This window comes from Gymnodraco acuticeps, unplaced genomic scaffold (assembly GCF_902827175.1).
Source record: "Gymnodraco acuticeps unplaced genomic scaffold, fGymAcu1.1, whole genome shotgun sequence".
In the NCBI taxonomy this organism is placed as follows: domain Eukaryota; kingdom Metazoa; phylum Chordata; class Actinopteri; order Perciformes; family Bathydraconidae; genus Gymnodraco; species Gymnodraco acuticeps.
The window spans coordinates 35744-57587 of record NW_022990971.1 but is presented as its reverse complement, the minus strand read 5'-3'; the positions used below and the strand labels follow the sequence as shown (position 1 = coordinate 57587).

The following is a 21844-nucleotide window of genomic DNA, read 5'->3' as shown; positions in this document are numbered from 1 at the left end:
TTCATTGATGTATCGAGTGTCGTCGGCTTCATCGTCATCTTCGTCCACCAAATCTGGACGAAACTCAAACACCTCGCGTCCGCTCACCTGCGAGAACAGTTTCATTTCCATGTCATTACATTTCTACAACAAGGAGCTTTGTTCACTTATCCCAAGCTTCCTCTCAACTCCCCATCTCCCCTCGTCTCCTATAATCTCCCTGTGTCTCCTTGTTTCCTCTCAACTCCCCATCTCCCCTCGTCTCCTATAATCTCCCTGTGTCTCCTTGTTTCCTCTCAACTCCCCATCTCCCCTTGTCTCCTATAATCTCCCTGTGTCTCCTTGTTTCCTCTCAACTCCCCATCTCCCCTTGTCTCCTATAATCTCCCTGTGTCTCTTTGTTTCCTCAACTCCCCATCTCCCCTCGTCTCCTATAATCTCCCTGTGTCTCCTTGTTTCCTCTCAACTCCCCATCTCCCCTTGTCTCCTATAATCTCCCTGTGTCTCCTTGTTTCCTCTCAACTCCCCATCTCCCCTCGTCTCCTATAATCTCCCTATCTCCTTGTTTCCTCTCAACTCCCCATCTCCCCTCGTCTCCTATAATCTCCCCTTGTCTCCCCTCGTCTCCTATAATCTCCCTGTGTCTCCTTGTTTCCTCTCAACTCCCCATCTCCCCTCGTCTCCTATAATCTCCCCTTGTCTCCTATAAACTCTCCTCGTCTCCTATAATCTCCCCCATCTCCTATAATCTCCCCTTGTCTCCTATAATCTCCCTGTGTCTCTTTGCTTCCTCTCAACTACCCCCTTGTCTCCTATAATCTCCCTGTATCTCCTTGTTTCCTCTCAACTCCCCATCTCCCCTATAATCTCCCTGTGTCTCCTTGTTTCCTCTCAACTCCCCATCTCCCCTTGTCTCCTATAATCTCCCTGTGTCTCCTTGTTTCCTCTCAACTCCCCATCTCCCCTTGTCTCCTATAATCTCCCTGTGTCCCCTTGTTTCCTCAACTCCCCATCTCCCCTCGTCTCCTATAATCTCCCTGTGTCTCCTTGTTTCCTCTCAACTCCCCATCTCCCCTCGTCTCCTATAATCTCCCTGTGTCTCCTTGTTTCCTCTCAACTCCCCCATCTCCCCTCGTCTCCTATAATCTCCCTGTGTCTCCTTGTTTCCTCTCAACTCCCCATCTCCCCTTGTCTCCTATAATCTCCCTGTGTCCCCTTGTTTCCTCAACTCCCCATCTCCCCTCGTCTCCTATAATCTCCCTGTGTCTCCTTGTTTCCTCTCAACTCCCCATCTCCCCTCGTCTCCTATAATCTCCCTGTGTCTCCTTGTTTCCTCTCAACTCCCCATCTCCCCTCGTCTCCTATAATCTCCCTGTGTCCCCTTGTTTCCCTCAACTCCCCATCTCCCCTCGTCTCCTATAATCTCCCTGTGTCTCCTTGTTTCCTCTCAACTCCCCATCTCCCCTCGTCTCCTATAATCTCCCTGTGTCTCCTTGTTTCCTCTCAACTCCCCATCTCCCCGTATCTCCTATAATCTCCCTGTGTCTCCTTGTTTCCTCTCAACTCCCCATCTCCCCTCGTCTCCTATAATCTCCCTGTCTCCTTGTTTCCTCTCAACTCCCCATCTCCCCTCGTCTCCTATAATCTCCCCTCGTCTCCTATAATCTCCCTGTGTCTCCTTGTTTCCTCTCAACTCCCCATCTCCCCTTGTCTCATATAATCTCCCCTCGTCTCCTATAATCTCCCCCATCTCCTATAATCTCCCCTTGTCTCCTATAATCTCCCTGTGTCTCCTTGTTTCCTTTCCCCATCTCCCCTCGTCTCCTATAGTCTCCCCTTGTCTCCTATAAACTCCCCTCATCTCCTATAATCTCCCCCATCTCCTATAATCTCCCCTTGTCTCCTATAATCTCCCTGTGTCTCTTTGCTTCCTCTCAACTACCCCCTTGTCTCCTATAATCTCCCTGTATCTCCTTGTTTCCTCTCAACTCCCCATCTCCCCTCGTCTCCTATAATCTCCCTGTGTTTCCTTGCTTCCTCTCAACTACCCCCTTGTCTCCTATAATCTCCCTGTATCTCCTTGTTTCCTCTCAACTCCCCTTGTCTCCTATAATCTCCCTGTGTCTCCTTGCTTCCTCTCAACTCCCCTCGTCTCCTATAATCTCCCTCGTCTCCTATAATCTCCATGTGTCTCCTTGCTTCCTCTTAACTCCCCCCTTGTCTCCTATAATCTCCCTGTGTCTCCTTGTTTCCTCTCAACTCCCCTTGTCTCCTATAATCTCCCCGTGTTCCCTTGTTTCCTATAATCTCCCTGTGTCTCCTTGTTTCCTCTCAACTCCCCTTGTCTCCTATAATCTCCCTGTGTCTCCTAGTTTCCTCTCAACTCCCCTTGTCTCCTATAATCTCCTTGTTTCCTCTCAACTCCCCATGTCTCCTATAATCTACCTGTGTCTCCTAGTTTCCTCTTAACTCCCCTTGTCTCCTATAATCTCCTTGTTTCCTCTCAACTCCCCTTGTCTCCTATAATCTCCCTTTGTCTCCTTGTTTCCTCTCAACTCCTATAATCTCCCTGTGTCTCCTTGTTTCCTCTCAACTCCCCCATCTCCTATAATCTCCTGTGTCCCCTTGTTTCCTCTGAACTCCCCTTGTCTCCTATAATCTCGCTGTGTCTCCTTGTTTCCTCTCAACTCCCCATCTCCTATAATATCTCCTTGTTTCCTCTCGACCCCCCCCCTCCTATACTCTCCCCTTGTCTCCTTGTTTCCTTTTTCCCCCACTTATAGCACACTTTGGGGGAACACACAATAATATAATAAATGAGTAAATAAATCCCAAAGGACAAAGCCAGCTTCTAACCGAGCAGAAGGAACATACAGGTGAGTACACCGAAGACCCAGGTGTTTGATTTAGTCCCGCTCCACTGAGGGATTATGGGATGTGAAGCGTCATAAACAAGATGTCCGACTCACCGTTAGCGATTTCCCCGCCTTGAAGTCGGCCTTCTTCTTCTCCATCTGCTCCCTCGCTTTCTCAATCTGTTCGAGGAGGAGATGGGGATTAAAAACACATCGTTAATGTTTAGAGACCTAAATGAAAACCTGCCACCTCGGGATCACCTGACCGTGTGAATGTAATTATTCACTTTAACACATTTCCTTTATTCATTTTGTGTATTTCGTTCTACTGGTTTAATTCATTTACCTATTTTAATAATAATCTTGTTAAACATCGTGTATTTTAATAGTTTCTATGTGAGGCTTTTTTTTTAAAGGATTTTCTGCCTCTTCCTGCTCTTTATATTATTAGTAATATTCTATTTTTGTGTATTTTAAATTGTGCAAAAACAAATATATATTATGGCGTGTTTTCAGTTTCTTATCAGATGTGCATTGTCCCTTTATAATAAATAAACACATCTATAACTATAGCATGAGTTCTGTGTCTCTGATCTTGATTATAAGATATATAAATTCTCTCGAGAACATGACGCCCGTATACAAGATGGACATCAACAACACGGCTCTCAGTTCTTCTTCTATGGTCAGAGCTTTGTAACTAACCGATGTTTCTTTAAAATATATACAACATGTTCCCACCTTCTCCTGCCTTTTCCTCTTCTTCCAGGCCAGGAAAGTCTCCAGAGTGATCCGAGTGACGTTAGCTCCCAACGCCGCTCTCTGTGGAGAGACGAGAGTTCAATCAGACACATGGAGAATAACACGGTCACATGACTTCACGACACCACCGCTAAGCTAAAGGAGGCTAATGTTGGGCTATAAAGGAACAATAACACGGTCACATGACTTCACGTCAACACCGCTAAGCTAAAGGAGGCTAATGTTGGGCTATAAAGGAACTACAGCACGGTCACATGACTTCACCTCAACACCGCTAAGCTAAAGGTGGCTAATGTTGGGCTATAAAGGAACTACAGCACGGTCACATGACTTCACGTCAACACCGCTAAGCTAAAGGTGGCTAATGTTGGGCTATAAAGGAACTACAGCACGGTCACATGACTTCACGTCACCACCGCTAAGCTAAAGGAGGCTAATGTTGGGCTATAAAGGAACTACAGCACGGTCACATGACTTCACGTCACCACCGCTAAGCTAAAGGAGGCTAATGTTGGGCTATAAAGGAACTACAGCACGGTCACATGACTTCACGTCACCACCGCTAAGCTAAAGGAGGCTAATGTTGGGCTATAAAGGAACTACAGCACGGTCACATGACTTCACGTCACCACCGCTAAGCTAAAGGAGGCTAATGTTGGGCTATAAAGGAACTACAGCACGGTCACATGACTTCACGTCACCACCGCTAAGCTAAAGGCGGCTAATGTTGGGCTATAAAGGAACTACAGCACGGTCACATGACTTCACGTCACCACCGCTAAGCTAAAGGCGGCTAATGTTGGGCTATAAGGAACTACAGCACGGTCACATGACTTCACGTCACCACCGCTAAGCTAAAGGAGGCTAATGTTGGGCTATAAAGGAACTATAGCACGGTCACATGACTTCACGTCACCACCGCTAAGCTAAAGGAGGCTAATGTTGGGCTATAAAGGAACTACAGCACGGTCACATGACTTCACGTCAACACCGCTAAGCTAAAGGTGGGCTAATGTTGGGCTATAAAGGAACTACAGCACGGTCACATGACTTCACGTCACCACCGCTAAGCTAAAGGCGGCTAATGTTGGGCTATAAAGGAACTACAGCACGGTCACATGACTTCACGTCACCACCGCTAAGCTAAAGGAGGCTAATGTTGGGCTATAAAGGAACTATAGCACGGTCACATGACTTCACGTCACCACCGCTAAGCTAAAGGAGGCTAATGTTGGGCTATAAAGGAACTACAGCACGGTCACATGACTTCCTGTCACCACCGCTAAGCTAAAGGTGGCTAAAGTTGGGCTATAAAGGCACTACAGCACGGTCACATGACTTCACGTCAACACCGCTAAGCTAAAGGTGGCTAATGTTGGGCTATAAAGGAACTACAGCACGGTCACATGACTTCACGTCACCACCGCTAAGCTAAAGGAGGCTAATGTTGGGCTATAAAGGAACTACAGCACGGTCACATGACTTCACGTCACCACCGCTAAGCTAAAGGAGGCTAATGTTGGGCTATAAAGGAACTACAGCACGGTCACATTACTTCCTGTCACCACCGCTAAGCTAAAGGTGGCTAAAGTTGGGCGTGATGACTTTAATCGTCTCATTTAGACACTTGTTAGCACCATATTTCTATATTTCGTCCCTCCTTCCTCACCTCGTTCTCGATCAGCTCCTCCAGTGAGATCTTCTCTTCCTCCTTCTCGTCCTTCTTCTTGTCTTTCTTCAGGACGAAGCCCGGTGGCAGAGCGTGGCGGTACATGCAGACTTCTCCGCCTGACGGACACGCCCAGAACCAGCCGTACTTGTTGCCCTCGATGGCGTCCAGGAAGTGCTTACACACCTGCGCGCACACACACACACACACACACACACACACACACACACACACACACACACACACACACACACACACACACACACACACTTAATGGAAGTTGTATCAACATGGCAATAGAGCTAGTGCAATGTTTCAGTGGCTGAAAACACAAAGCCTTTTTATCTCTTAGTCATCTGTACATTTTCCAATTGATCATTTGATAAGAGTGCAGTTTCCCATCATGCACCTGCCTCCTGATCTTCTCCTTTATTAATAAGACTTACGATATTTGTTTTGACTTTCTTCTTCTCTGACTCTCCGTGCTTATGGGCCACCACCTCCTCCAGCTTCTTCTCGTCCCAGCCGTCCATCGTGTCTACAAACAATAACAACAACATTCATTTAACACATAATTAAGCTTTTTATAAACAACTAAACCCTGAAAGTAGAATCCAAGTCTCCGTGAAAGCGAAAATAAACTCAGAACAGTCCTGGATGATGGTGATATTATCTCTCCCGTGTTTCTCATATTTTACTAAAGAGAAATGTGTTTTACTTTTAACCTGTTAAACAAATGATCTTCTCTTCTCAAAGGGTTCAATTAATAATCTTTGTTCTCAAAGTAATGATAAAGCTGTGAGCTGGATGAAGAAAAGTCAGAATCAATAAATATGTTTTTTATTTTTAAGGGAATTCAGATTGAACACAGTAAAAAAATGTAAATTAGTTTCCGTCCAAAAAAACACGACTTATAGTGAAAACCACCCTTGAATGATGGGTTAGTAGTGCTTTTCAAAGTGGGGGCCCCGACCCCCCGGGGGGCCGCCCCGACCCCCCCGGGGGGCCGCCAGGGGGGTCACGCAAAGTTTGAGGGAAAGGGGAATTTTTTTCTTTTTTTAAAGTTACATTTTTTTTTTTTAAGATGTTATAAATAACTGCATATTTATCAATCTATGTGTCCTTTGATGCCAATTTTTATTTATTAATATTTTATTTTTAAATCACACGACCGCCTTCAAGCCAATCAGAATCGAGCTGCCGCTACTGAGAGTGAAACTGAGTATCTGCTCAGCTTTTGGAGCAAGTGAGAGCGAGTGAATATTTCGCTCTGCAGCCGGATGAGAGCAGTATGTAGCAAATATTGATGTTTATATATATGAATATAAATATGTTTATTGTTAATATTACTGCTGAATATTATATATAATATTATTAAGCTAGCTTTCAAAAATGCTAAAAATATATGTTAATTGTTCATATTACTGTTCAAAATGATATAATATAAAGACAGAAATCACTTTAAAAATGCTTTAAAATATGTTTACTGTTTAATATTGTGTTAAGAATGTTTATAACAGAACACAGAATCAATGTAATGAATGACAAACAAAAGAATACAAACATTTTTTTGAAGAATAACTGATTATTAATACAAATATATATTAAGAAAATGTATTAAGCTGTATGTTAATTTGTCATATTTTCCATGATAATGTACTCATCATTTAAAAAAAGATTGCAACAGGGGGGTCCCCGGCAGAGGATAATGCTATATGGGGTCCTTGGCATGGCAACGTTTGGGAACCCCTGGGTTAGTAGACTAAAAGCTTTAGGAATCCAAACTATAACATAATAAGTACCCTGTATCAAGATTGATGCAAAACAAGTGACATTTGACCTTTTTAGAGAGGTTTAGAAAAAAACCCACCTCTGGGGTGATTTGGGTGGATTTGCCGTTTCTCTGGAACCCATTGGTCGATTTTGATGATTGACGATCGCATGAAGTAGAACATATTTCTACCGTGAGTTCTGTGCTAAGTGCGTTAGCACCCTTTCGCTTAGTGCTAATTCAGAGGCTTGGTGTTACCCTTGTGTTTCGTTTTGCTAAAAATGGTTAATATTGTCTGATAGCTGAGTTTCTTCCCGTTAAGGATGACACATTCATAGTTTGTTAAATGTTAAGAAGCCCTGAGACACAGTTTCGTGAATATTCAGGGTTCTTACACCTTTTCCAAAGTCAAATTCAAGCACTTTTCAAGCATTTTCAAGGTGCATTTTCCAGCTTTTCAAGCAGCTTACAGCTGTTGTAAATTACATATTTATATACACATACTCAAATGATTATTTCCCCACCTCACATTAAATCAGATGTTCTTTATGCGATAAACAACCAAATGTGTGTTTCGTGATAGCCTTCTACACGAGGAGGAAAAATTAAAGAAAAGAAAACAAAGTTTAATATTTCAAAATGAGTGATCTGTACGTCGTAGACTGGGCCTCCCATAAAACCTGGCTGAGCCGATATACAACAATCAGCCAAATAACTTTAATACATTATTGATTACTATTTTTGAGGTACTTTTAGGTTGGAAGTGAACATAAGTCAGAGGTACATGGTGTACTTCTACTCCACTACAGTTCAGAGGTACATGGTGTACTTCTACTCCACTACAGTTCAGAGGTACATGGTGTACTTCTACTCATCTACAGTTCAGAGGTACATGGTGTACTTCTACTCCTCTACAGTTCAGAGGTACATGGTGTACTTCTACTCCTCTACAGTTCAGAGGTACATGGTGTACTTCTACTCCACTACAGTTCAGAGGTACATGGTGTACTTCTACTCCACTACAGTTAAGAGGTACATGGTGTACTTCTACTCCACTACAGTTCAGAGGTACATGGTGTACTTCTACTCCTCTACAGTTCAGAGGTACATGGTGTACTTCTACTCCACTACAGTTCAAGAGGTACATGGTGTACTTCTACTCCTCTACAGTTCAGAGGTACATGGTGTACTTCTACTCCTCTACAGTTCAGAGGTACATGGTGTACTTCTACTCCTCTACAGTTAAGAGGTACATGGTGTACTTCTACTCCACTACAGTTCAGAGGTACATGGTGTACTTCTACTCCTCTACAGTTCAGAGGTACATGGTGTACTTCTACTCCTCTACAGTTCAGAGGTACATGGTGTACTTCTCCTCCACTACAGTTCAGAGGTACATGGTGTACTTCTACTCCACTACAGTTCAGAGGTACATGGTGTACTTCTACTCCACTACAGTTCAGAGGTACATGGTGTACTTCTACTCCTCTACAGTTCAGAGGTACATGGTGTACTTCTACTCCACTACAGTTCAGAGGTACATGGTGTACTTCTACTCCTCTACAGTTCAGAGGTACATGGTGTACTTCTCCTCCACTACAGTTCAGAGGTACATGGTGTACTTCTACTCCACTACAGTTCAGAGGTACATGGTGTACTTCTCCTCCACTACATGTATTAATACCTTTAGTTACTTCACAGATGTGGATGAATGATGTGAAATCTAACCAAGTGTTGAATCAGACTTTAGTTCCACCTGGAGTAAATCCACCAGCTACCCTGCAGTATACAAAGTACTTCAAACTAGCTGCACCTTCACCAGCTTTGAGAACACTTTCATGATCAATCATTATAAAACATATCATATATATTATTCTGAAATGGACCAATCAAACAACGACTACTTTCACTGTCGCTACTTTCACTATATTTTGATGAGAATACTTTTCTACTTTTACTTGAGGAACATTTTGAATGCAGGACTTTTACTGTAACAGAGTATTCCTACACTCTGGTACTTCTACTTTTACTCAAGTACAAGATCTGAGTACTTCTACTTTTACTCAAGTACAAGATATGAGTACTTCTACTTTTACTCAAGTACAAGATCTGAGTACTTCTACTTTTACTCAAGTACAAGATCTGAGTACTTCTACTTTTACTCAAGTACAAGATATGAGTACTTCTACTTTTACTCAAGTACAAGACCTGAGTACTTCTACTTTTACTCAAGTACAAGATCTGAGTACTTCTACTTTTACTCAAGTACAAGATCTGAGTACTTCTACTTTTACTCAAGTACAATATCTGAGTACTTCTACTTTTACTCAAGTACAAGATCTGAGTACTTCTACTTTTACTCAAGTACAAGATCTGAGTACTTTTACTTTTACTCAAGTACAAGATCTGAGTACTTCTACTTTTACTCAAGTACAAGATCTGAGTACTTCTACTTTTACTCAAGTACAAGACCTGAGTACTTCTACTTTACTCAAGTACAAGATCTGAGTACTTCAATATCTGAGTACTTCTACTTACTCAAGTACAAGATCTGAGTACTTCTACTTTTACTCAAGTACAAGATCTGAGTACTTCTACTTTTACTCAAGTACAAGATCTGAGTACTTCTACTTTTACTCAAGTACAAGATCTGAGTACTTCTACTTTTACTCAAGTACAAGATCTGAGTACTTCTTACTTTTACTCAAGTACAAGACCTGAGTACTTCTACTTTTACTCAAGTACAAGATCTGAGTACTTCTACTTTTACTCAAGTACAAGATCTGAGTACTTCTACTTTTACTCAAGTACAAGATCTGAGTACTTTTACTCAAGTACAATACCTGAGTACTTATTCCACCTCTAGTGTATTAGTCTGAATTGTAGCCACAAAATGACGCAGAGCTGCATAAAAATAGACTCACAAAGGAAACAAGTGGAAAATAATATTTACAAATGTGTCCAATGATTTGTAGGTAAATCAACTCAAGGCACCTGACTTCTACATGTTCAAAGGAAGACTGTGTTCATTCTACCATTACATGGGATTAAAGCTAAATGTAGTTTTACTTGAATAATACTTCAATTTTATATAAAGACAGTTTGTTTTCATCTGATTTCAAATAAACAAAGTCTTGGCTTTCAGAATATTAAACTTGTTTCAGCAAATTCAGATGATAAATACAACTTTGAAGCTTCGGCATAATTACAAGCAGAGAACGGAGTAACTTAACGTCACAGCAGGCATAACAACAGCCGGTGTTTCTTGTGAGTGTTTCCCCGGTACACAAACGCACAAATACACAAACACACCCGCGAGCTTCCCCCAGACCAGTAATACAAACGAAGATGTGTCTTCGGGTCAATGTGACTGATTTCGAGAGAGCAAGTCACATTTGGTTTAGGCACGAAACATACTACCAGTAGAAATACATTGCTTTCAAATTCGCTCTGTGTCGAATCAATAGATTATATTTCGTGACTATAACACGAAATGCCGTGAGTGCTTCATCCTCTGAACACCACACGATGGCGACTGTAACGCACATAACATAGGTACGCTCCTCTGAAATGATTGTCCCCTGCAATTATTATTATCCCTCAATCGAGTTTGCTATTCAGCTCGCTAACGTTAGCTTAAACAAACGTCACATGCAACGTTAGCCTAATCTAAAATGCTCTCCTACGGCGTACCTTTCATGTGGCTCGTCAGCGCAGACTCTCGCATCGTTATTTTTGCAAACTTTGCAGGAGGCTACTCGTGGGCTTGACCCTCGTCTTAGCCATGGCTTGTATTTGTCTTCTGCTAGCCAACGCTCGTTGAAACTGCAACCTCCTGGCACACAGTCATCTCTCTCTCATCAGAATGCCCAGCTCACAGTGACACAAACACTTGCAGGTCGCGCGCATAGCGCGGGAAGGCGCAGCGGAGCTGTTTTAGAAGCGAAGCAATTCTTTTCTTTTAATCTAAAAAGCGAACTATTCAGTCAGACAGACATTTATTGTAAAAGTAAAGCATTTACATTTTCAAGCACTTTATCTCAATTTCAAGCACCATTCCCAAAATTCAAGCACTTTCCCAACCTTGAAAACACCACGTCAAATTTCAAGCATTTTCAAGGATTTCAAGCACCCGTACGAACCCTGAATATTGTTGTGATTGATTAAGCCCGATTGTATAAAGTATATCACATTGTATAAAGTATTCCCCGACCTTTCTCCGTTACACTCTATATGAAAACTAGGCTTATTGCCATAAATACCCAAGTTCCCATCAGCAGAAACACGTGGGTTTGCTGTCCTGGCTCCAAGATGGTGGAATGAGCTCCCCATTGACATCAGGACGGCAGATAGCTTACACATCTTCCAGACTGAAAACTCATCTCTTTCGACTCCACTTCGAGCGATAGAACTATTAACAAAGCACTTATATACTAATAAAGGGCTGGCTTACCTAAAGCCAGTTGAGTAGCACTTGAAATGTTTTGGCTCTATGAAACCTGATGTACTTTATGATTCTGTTTTCTTCAAGGTTGTATCTTCTTGGTCGAGCGCACTTATTGTAAGTCGCTTTGGATAAAAGCGTCAGCTAAATGTAATGTAATAAATATGATGGAGCTTTGGTCACACAGTGATGATACTGTATACCAGGGGTGCCCAACCAGTCGATCGACCGGTCGATCGCGGGGAGATTCCCAGTCGATCGCGAGATGTGTCTAAAAATAGAACAACAACATTCTGTTTTATCGTTAATGTCCTATAACATAATGTTCCTGTCCAGAATAATGCACTTGAACGCATCAAAGCTTTGTGATTGGCCGGCGAGACCCCATGTGTCGGGGCGCGGCTGGTGGGCAGTATTTCGCTGACGTTGTCCGTGTCAACAGGAGTGACAGTCCGCACACACACAAGACCGCAATTATGGCAGAAGCAAAACATATATAATTTTCACTCCGAGTGGGAGGATGATTATTTTTGTATCTATTCCAATTCAAAGTCCATCTGTCTCATCTGCAATGCGAGCGTGGCTTTATCGAAGAAGGGTCATTTAGGAGCGGCATTTCAAAACAGTGCACAAACGCTACGAGACGGAATTCCCTCCTGATTCTGCCCTACGCTCCAAAAGGGGAGGGGCCTGAAAGGACAGCTAAATGCACAGCAGTCCATTTTCACCAGGCCCAACAACAAGAGCAAGGCTGCTACCAGAGCATCTTATCGTGTCAGTCACGTTCTTGCGAAACACATGAAGTCTTTCAAAGACGGCGAAGTTGTGAAAGAAGCATTCCTGGAGGCTGCGACGCGTAATAAAAATAACAGAAGCATTTCGACAGGTTTTTGATATGATAAAAACTCAAGTTAGATACCGTTATTAATCAGCTGTAAGTTTGAGTTTGTTTGAACTTATTCATTATAATTATTGTACAAAATGGTATAAGAATGCAAACTTAAATTGATTATAGTCTATTATCAACTCAGGTTCAGAAACTAGTGTTGCTTGCATCCTATTTTAAAAAAGGCATTTATTTTTATAATCTACTAAAATGCAACAAAAAAGGGTTTGATTCTATTAATGTTGACTTTTTTTATTGCACGTTGGCAGCAGATTCCTGAGTAGCTTCAGATCTGAGTTGTTTTATTAGTAAGACTAATTTATACTTTTGTAGCAACACTATTTTTATATAATGACAAAGAAAGGGTTCAGAGTATTTTCTTTTTCCTGAGTCATATGTGGCAGCACTGTTCAATGTTTCTTGAAAACATTACCCACTGTAGTGACGTGTGAATAAACTCCAACTCTGTATCAACAGCACTGTTGTGTAACTTCAGTTAAATATTTGTGTGTAGATTAGAAAGAGGTAAGATAAAGGATCTGCAGTATTTTATGGAGTATTAATCGAACAAAGGTCAGTTTTATTCAAGTAGAAGTGTGTATTTACCTGGTCGTCAGTAATGGCTACGCCTCTATTTGGACTGGTAGATCTCGGCAGACTGGCAACTTTAAAAGTAGCTCTCGGTTCAAAAAAGGTTGGGCACCCCTGCTGTTTACCATTGGAATCTGTGGAATCTCAGCTTTCAGATGATATCTAGTTTGTGCAGATCCGATGAAGTATAAAAGATCGCTAACGGGAGTTATGTGCCGACGGGGGCAATCGGGCTTAACAGGTTAAGGCAGTGGTTCTCAAACTTTTTCTGTCAGGCCCCCCCCTTTGGAGAAAAAAAAGTCGGGCCCCCCCAACACAAGTCAGGCTCAGAGATTTCTTTTGGGGTGCTGTGGGGTAGCTTGACGTTTCATAGAGGGTGCTCAAACATTTAGGGTTTCCCATTAATGTACCGGGCGCTACAGAGGAATGTTCTACTGCAACACTCCCCACGCAAATACACAGTGTGACCGTTACAATGAAGGCTCGAGGCATATAGGTGTAAGCAGGGGTAAAGTGCTATTTGGGCATGAACCCCACTTTGAAAACCACTGGGTTAAGGGATGATTGTATAAAGTATTCGCCGACCTTTCTCCAGCTCGTCGTCCCTCTTGTCGACGTACAGACTCCTCTTCTCACACTTCCTCTCCATGGTGAGGTCATGGCTGAACTTGCACTTGTCTCCTTTGGTGCACTGGCCCTGTTTGAAGAACGCACACAGCACCGACTTGGGGTCCACGCCTGCAGGAAAACACACAGGATTCAAGGGTTAACAAATATCTACCATACGATAATAGTTTAATGGTCGGATCAAGTGTACCTGCGGCGACTTTCTGAGCAGCGATGACGGGTTTGAAGAGGTCGTTGAGTTCGTCCAACTCCTTCTTCTTATCCGTCTTCTTGCCATCCGCCTGACGCGCACACACACCCAGAGAGACACACACCCAGAGAGACACACACACCCAGAGAGAGAGACACACACACACACACACCCAGAGAGAGACACACACACACACACCCAGAGACACACACACACACCCAGAGACACACACACACAGAGACAGAGAGACAGAGAGACAGAGAGAGAGACACACACACACAGAGAGAGACACACACACACACACACACAGAGAGAGAGACACACACACACACACACACACACACACACACACACACACACACACAGAGACACACACACACACCCCGAGAGAGAGAGAGAGAGACACACACACACACACACACAGAGAGAGAGAGACACACACACAGACACACACACACACACACACACACACAGAGAGAGAGACACACACACACACACACACACACAGAGAGAGAAACACACACACACACACACACCGAGAGAGAAACACACACACAGAGAGAGAGAAACACACACACAGAGAGAGACACAGACACACACACACACACACACACACACACACACACACACACACACACACACAGAGAGAGAGAAACACACACAGAGAGAGACACACACACAGAGAGAGAGAGAAACACACACACAGAGAGAGACACACACACACAGAGAGAGAGAAACACACACATTAGAGAGAGTACATACACTTCTGTTCAGAGCTGCAACTAACGATTATTTTCCTATTTGATAAATCTTCTAAATAGTTTGAAGTTGCTTTATCCGTCTAACACTCAAAGATGCACTTACTTTAATATAGGAGGTGTATTGATGTTGATACAATGTGCATCGTGATACAGGCGTTACCATTTATTATATTGCAATAGATCGTGATTTTTAAACTGTAATTTTAGGCAAACTGTCTCAGAGTATAACGAGTAAATAATGTTTACGCATCACAACAAGGAGATCTGGAGGAAAACAGATCTTTGAGCAGGAAAACCATTGACTGGAGTGAATGCTGTGGTTTTAAGAACGTCTACAGTATAACAAAACATAATATTGTGATTAAGACCATTTCTTACCCGCATACCTGGGATATGAAACGGAGAAAATCTACACATTTGAGAGGCGGCATTTTCCACTATTTAAAAGTGACTAAACGATTAGAGAAGAGGGTTGTTGTCGGCTGCGATGTTTCTTTGTTCTTCTGTCTCTTACAAGGTGATTATCACAGCTGACATTTAGGAGGCTTTGGTAGAGAGAGAAACATCTGTGGACATTTCAATAAAACCCAGAGAAACCCAGACACAGAGCGGTGCAGGGACGAGTCCTAAAACCAGGAAGTGAGTCAGCATTCACCACTTCCTGCTCCCTGGTCTCAGAGCCAATGGGATCGCTCCGTAGGGTTTAGGAAAGTATCTGAACTAAGGTCTGTAGTTGAGACACACTGAAGAGACGGATCACGTTTTGTTCTACGACATTAAACCATCAGCTGGTGATTTCTGAGGAGTGGACGTGTCTGAGAAACGATGGTTGTTACCAAGAGGCTGGACAGGACTACAGAAGTCGTGGAGGCCGTTGAACTAGGGCTGTACGATTATGGCAAAAATCATAATCACGATTATTTTGGTCAATAATTGATATCACGATTATTAAATACGATTATTCATTGACTTTGAAAACATCCATTTATCTTTAAAACAAATTAAAATAATAATTTGAACAGTATCTTTTTAACTTTGATTAACCTGAACGTATAATCCAACTGAAAAACAATAAATAAAATACATTTGAATAAATAATATCAAAATAATAAATACCATTAAACAAGATCAACAAATATTTGGGAGCGCACTTCAACAAGCTACTAAACATATATAAATATGATAAATAAATTAGACTAAAATAAATTAGATCAAATATGTTGCAGTGCACGGTCACAACCTAGCAAAGCTAAATTATCGTTTTTTCCGATATTGTTTTCGTAATTGTGGCAGGCCAAAATCGTAATTGCGATTAAAATACGATTAATTGCACAGCCCTACGTTGAACGTCATTACGCCGAACACGTGAACACTCCTCTAAGTTAGTTTCTGTTCTGCTTGAGAGCAAGTCCCTGCCTCCTGCAAAGTGTTCAAACTAACGCTTCAACTCGTTCCATCTAGAATCTGTGTGTTTGAATATGGATCTGAAGTCGGCGTGACGTTGAAGTCGTGCTGCTGGACTCGCCTGTAGTTCCTTTATAGCATCACGTTAGCATTTAGCTTCTGGACGTTAGATTCATGATTAGTTAGACCCTCCAGAAAAACGTGATTCTGCGATCGCAGAATTTACCGCATAATCAGCAAAAGGCCGATTTTCAAAAGGCCGAATAATCCCCGCATTTTTCCACAAAGTTGAGGAAAAAAAAGTGAACTCGTCTTGACGTGAAGTGATGATGATGATGATGATGATGATGATGATGACGCGACGTCATCAGCCCGCGCATCACAGAAGGTAAACAACACCGTCGTGTGAACGTGTGGAATTCACACACCAAGATGAACAAATCTAATCCATCTCATTTACCCACGAACATTTCTGCTAAAGGCAAAGCAGTTCCCCGAAACTATTCTGCACCCCGTGCAACTGTGTGTTGGAGCAGAAGAGAACATCGACGGTGACGACCCACTTTGATTCATTCAAACATTCGAACATGCTTTCTGCTGCTGCGGACAAGAAAGCCAAACAACTCACGTTCACCGAGGCATCGACCTCCAAAACCCTTTGAGGGCTACAAGACACGAGATGAGCAGCCTACAAGATGGAAGCTGGTCAGATAACGAGTAAATGAAAACAGAATGAGGTGGAGAAGTGTGTGTGTGTGTGTGTGTGTGTGTGTGTGTGTGTGTGTGTGTGTGTGTGTGTGTGTGTGTGTGTGAGAGAGTGTGATTAAAATAGCCCAATTGCTTTTACAATAAATAAACATTGGATGTGTTTAATTGAATAGTGAAGGGGTTAACGTTAGTGGCAGGTGAGATAATGTGTGAGAGAATAAATAAGACAGCCCAATATTTATTTTTTACGCATATTTTGCAATTTCACTGCAACTTCCCACATAAACCCACGTTTGATCGCATAATCAAGGGTTTTTGCCCGCGTTTTTCTGGAGGGTCTACTTAGAACATTATGAAAGTAGACATGTGGAGATTATCCTGAACAGAACGTGCATTTATCAAACAGGTTCGTTTTCCACGATCTTATTTTTTACAATATTCCTAAACCCTCTGGAGAAATCCGTTTGCTTTGTGTCGAGGGAACCAGCCGCTTCCTGCAGGGGGGAACTACTCAAAGCAACACCCCTGCACCGCTCTATGGTTATTGAACAGAGATTTCCTGCTGACCTTTGTCCTCGGAGGTCCTCCCGATTTGACCTGGTGCTCCACGTTCTTTATGAACTTCTGCTGCTTCCCCCCCTTCTTGTTCTTCAGGCCGAATGTCTTGTCCTGGAAACAGAAATGTGCAAAAAGAACAGAGGACATGTAATCAAATGCATTCTCAAACACTAAGGGGGAAAGCTTCTGAACTTTACAGCGTTTGAGAATTGTTTTATTACATTTATACCAAATGGGCCCATTGCAGAAGGTTACAGTGAAAAGACTAAACTACTTAGAGGACATGTTGAATGTGGTTCATCTATTTGGAGAACGGCGAGCTGCACTCTGTGTGCTTTTGTTGTGATTCTGTTGAATTTGCAAATGTAATTGATTGTACCCTTGGTCTGTACTTTAGACTGATTTCTAGTAACTGCGTGACTTTTTAAATGTCATTATTTTGTAATCTGCCATATCTCTAATGTTGGGGAGTGTTGCGTTTGTGTAATGTGATAAATGTAAAAAAAATCAATAAATACATGTTTAAAAAGAAAAATGCATTCTCAAATAATCTCCCGATGAAGCAGCTTCACCTCAACAACAACAACAACAACAACAACACGTTGCCTCAAACAAAACAGGAACCATCATGGTTTCTACTATTGGGCAGTTCTTCAAATGAAGGGTGATGCACCCGCAACAAAGACTGCAACACTCCTTATGTGCAATATAATTCCACCTGTTATACTTTCACCTGGCTGCTGATCCATAACCCTTTGGGACTGGATGTGTCCTTTCTAGTTTTCTATCTTTTATATGTTGATGCTTCTTGAGATATATTAGAGAGATGGATGGATGGATAGATGGATAGGTGGATAGATGGATGGATGGATAGATGGATAGATAGATAGATAGATAGATGGATGGATGGATAGATGGATAGATAGATAGATAGATAGATGGATGGATGGATAGATAGGTGGATAGATGGATAGATAGATAGATGGATGGATGGATGGATAGATAGATAGATGGATAGATGGATAGATAGATAGATGGATGGATAGATAGATAGATAGATGGATGGATGGATAGATAGGTGGATAGATGGATAGATAGATGGATGGATAGATAGATGGATAGATAGATAGATAGATAGATGGATGGATGGATAGATGGATAGATAGATAGATAGATAGATGGATGGATGGATAGATAGGTGGATAGATGGATAGATAGATGGATGGATAGATAGATAGATGGATAGATGGATAGATGGATAGATAGATAGATGGATGGATAGATAGATAGATGGATGGATGGATAGATAGGTGGATAGATGGATAGATAGATGGATGGATAGATAGATGGATAGATAGATAGATGGATGGATAGATAGATAGATGGATGGATGGATAGATAGATGGATAGATAGATAGATAGATGGATGGATAGATAGATGGATGGATGGATAGATAGATGGATGGATGGATGGATAGATAGGTGGATAGATAGGTGGATAGATGGATAGATAGATGGATGGATGGATAGATAGATGGATGGATGGATAGATAGGCGGATAGATGGATAGGTGGATAGATGGATAGGTGGATAGATGGATAGGTGGATAGATGGATAGATAGATGGATGGATGGATAGATAGGTGGATGGATGGATAGATAGGTGGATAGGTGGATAGATGGATAGGTGGATGGATAGAGATAGATAGATAGATAGATAGATAGATGGATAGATAGATGGATAGATGGATAGATAGATAGATAGATAGATAGATAGATAGATAGATGGATGGATGGATAGATGGATAGGTGGATGGATAGATGGATAGATAGATAGGTGGATGGATAGATGGATAGATAGATAGGTGGATGGATAGATAGATGGATAGGTGGATGGATAGATAGGTGGATGGATAGATAGGTGGATGGATAGAGATGGATAGATAGATAGATAGATAGATAGATAGATAGATAGATAGATAGATAGATAGATAGATAGATAGATGGATAGATAGGTGGATAGGTGGATAGGTGGATAGGTGGATAGATAGATAGGTGGATAGGTGGATAGGTGGATAGATGGATAGATAGATAGATAGATAGATAGATAGATAGATAGATAGATAGATAGGTGGATAGATGGATAGGTGGATAGATAGATAGGTGGATAGGTGGATAGATGGATAGATGGATGGATGGATAGATGGATGGATGGATAGGTGGATAGATGGTTGGATGGATGGATGGATGGATGGATAGATAGATGGATAGATAGATAGATGGATAGATAGATAGATAGATGGATAGATAGATGGATAGGTGGTTGGATGTATAGATGGATGGATGGATAGGTGGATAGATGGATAGATAGATAGATGGATAGATAGATGGATAGGTGGATAGATAGATGGATAGGTGGATATGTGGATAGGTGGATAGATAGATAGATAGGTGGATATGTGGATAGGTGGATAGATGGATAGATAGATAGATGGATAGATAGATGGATAGGTGGATAGATAGATGGATAGGTGGATATGTGGATAGGTGGATAGATAGAGATGGAGAGATATTTTGTTACAGAAGCAGTGTGTTCAGACATTAAAATACAAATACTTAAAAAGTGGAGAAGACAATTAATAAATGAAAAATAGGATATCAATTATAAACAAAATAAACACATTCTTGATAATTAAAAGCTATGTTTGGCTCTCTGCTGTAACAACCGTCCATTATATCAAATAAAGGTATTCTGATTCAAAACACTTTACAAACGACGGAATATCTGCATCATTTAAGTAAAAGATACCCCTGCAACTTTAAGTGCCACGATGTCCTCAAATGTTTTCCAAATACCCACAATTATATGTATATTTTACAATGATACATGACAACAACAAAAATAGTTTATATTATTAATGTTTTTCTGTCAAAGGACTTTTTGGTTTCAGTTTTATTTTAATTGTTAGAAATAAACTTGCCTGGGAAATGTAGTGTAACATTGTGTGGCTCATGAGTATTCAATGGTTTCTGGACAACAATAGAGGTCTCATGGCACAGAACAAAGAGCTGAATCAGACTTCAGATCAACACACAATACTTCATTATAATACAATTTAATACATTTCCATGATATGTAAAGGAAACCTAACTTTTCCCTTTAACACCTGGCCATAAATCACACTTAGCACCTGTGGTAAGATGTGGCAGGTGATACTGTGTACAGGAGACACTTCGCAGCTCTTATATCACACAGACATGAACACGGAATGAAGTCACTGTAAATGAAGCTATTGAGTCTGAATCATAAGTCTGAATCGTGGGTCTGAATGTGCAGCATTCACCCAGCTGTCCGCTAACACGTTGCAGTGGGATCTGAGCAGCAAAAGGCGGCTAAGGCTAAAAGCCGGTTATGGACACTTTGACAGGAAGATATGACAATCATTTAAGACCCCAGCTGCTTTTACATCCCAACATCCACACTGACAATCATCTCAAGTTCCAGAAGAATCTATGTAAGTTTACAAAAATACAACTTTTCGCCAGTTTGAAGCTAAAATCTGGTCTTTTGAGGCCGACTGTAAGCAGGCCTGCGCCCTTTAAAGCCACATAATGAATACAAAAGCACAGAAATAATCATAATAAACACTATTTACAGTTCATGTAAAGCCTCACGGTGATACCTGATGATTTTGAGGACATAAATCATCTTTATTAGGACAGATTAGAACACTTACAACAGCTAAACCGTTAATTTATCAGCTCCTTGAGTTAGCTCCAATTAGCATGTGAGCTAATATTAAAACACATGTAGTTAGCCTCGTGACAGCTAGCTAATAATAACTCTCTTAACATGTATGTAAAGTGATGAGGGTATTTGTTATATGGTAACTTAATAATCATAACCACTACTGATGAGTTAACGTTGACAATATGGTTCATTTATCGTTAACTTGTGTTAGCTCTCAGTTAGCACGACATGCTAACTCGTGTGTGATTTTTTTTACCTCAATAATCTTTTCTTTTTTCTTCTCCTGGGTCTTTTTATTCGCCGCAGGCTGGGCGGGTTTCTTGGGAGGCATGTTGGCTCGGGAGTAGCTGTGTGCGACACGCGATTAAAGCCGTAATATGTGTTTTATATTCGGTGTTTCGGGTAGTAGATGCTAAAACACCGCAAACAGCGACGGCGTCTCTCTAGGCCACATGTGAGGTTGTGTTGATGTGCTGTGACGTCATCACGCATCGCGAAAGGCATGCTGGGTAATGTAGTCTTCAATTCCATTGCAAGGCTTTATCGTCATTTGCACATTGGCTACAGTGTAGATATGGCAATGATACACTTAGCAGGGCCGTTTCTAGCTGTTTGGGGGCCCTATGAAGATGCTGTTTGGCCGCAGACCCTGTTTGTTTGTAGCCTTTATTTAACCAGGTGAAGCCCCTTGAGATCAAAAGATCTCTTTTTCAAGGGTGACCTGTTTTCAAGGGTGACCTGGAGACATACATCTCTGGGCGGGCATTTGATTTACCAGGGCGGGATTTACCAGGGCGGGCCCACCACGACACTTAGGCTACATTTCCCGGGAAATCTGAATTGTCAACGGGGGGGGGGGGCTGTTAGATGCTCGCGATTTGTCAATGGG

At 41.8% G+C, this 21844-nt stretch overlaps 1 protein-coding gene across 1 annotated transcript; it reads right to left on the bottom strand.

The window, feature by feature from the left end:
• Positions 1–21451, bottom strand: zc3h15 (zinc finger CCCH-type containing 15; the record flags this gene model as incomplete). Its single annotated transcript, XM_034235523.1, is given in 9 exon segments — positions 1–87; positions 2949–3014; positions 3576–3656; positions 5266–5451; positions 5712–5803; positions 13543–13695; positions 13775–13865; positions 17215–17316; positions 21212–21451. Coding segments are annotated over 9 exon segments (933 nt in total), but the record flags the coding sequence as incomplete, so codon positions are not given.
• Between the last annotated feature and the right edge of the window lie 393 nt (positions 21452–21844).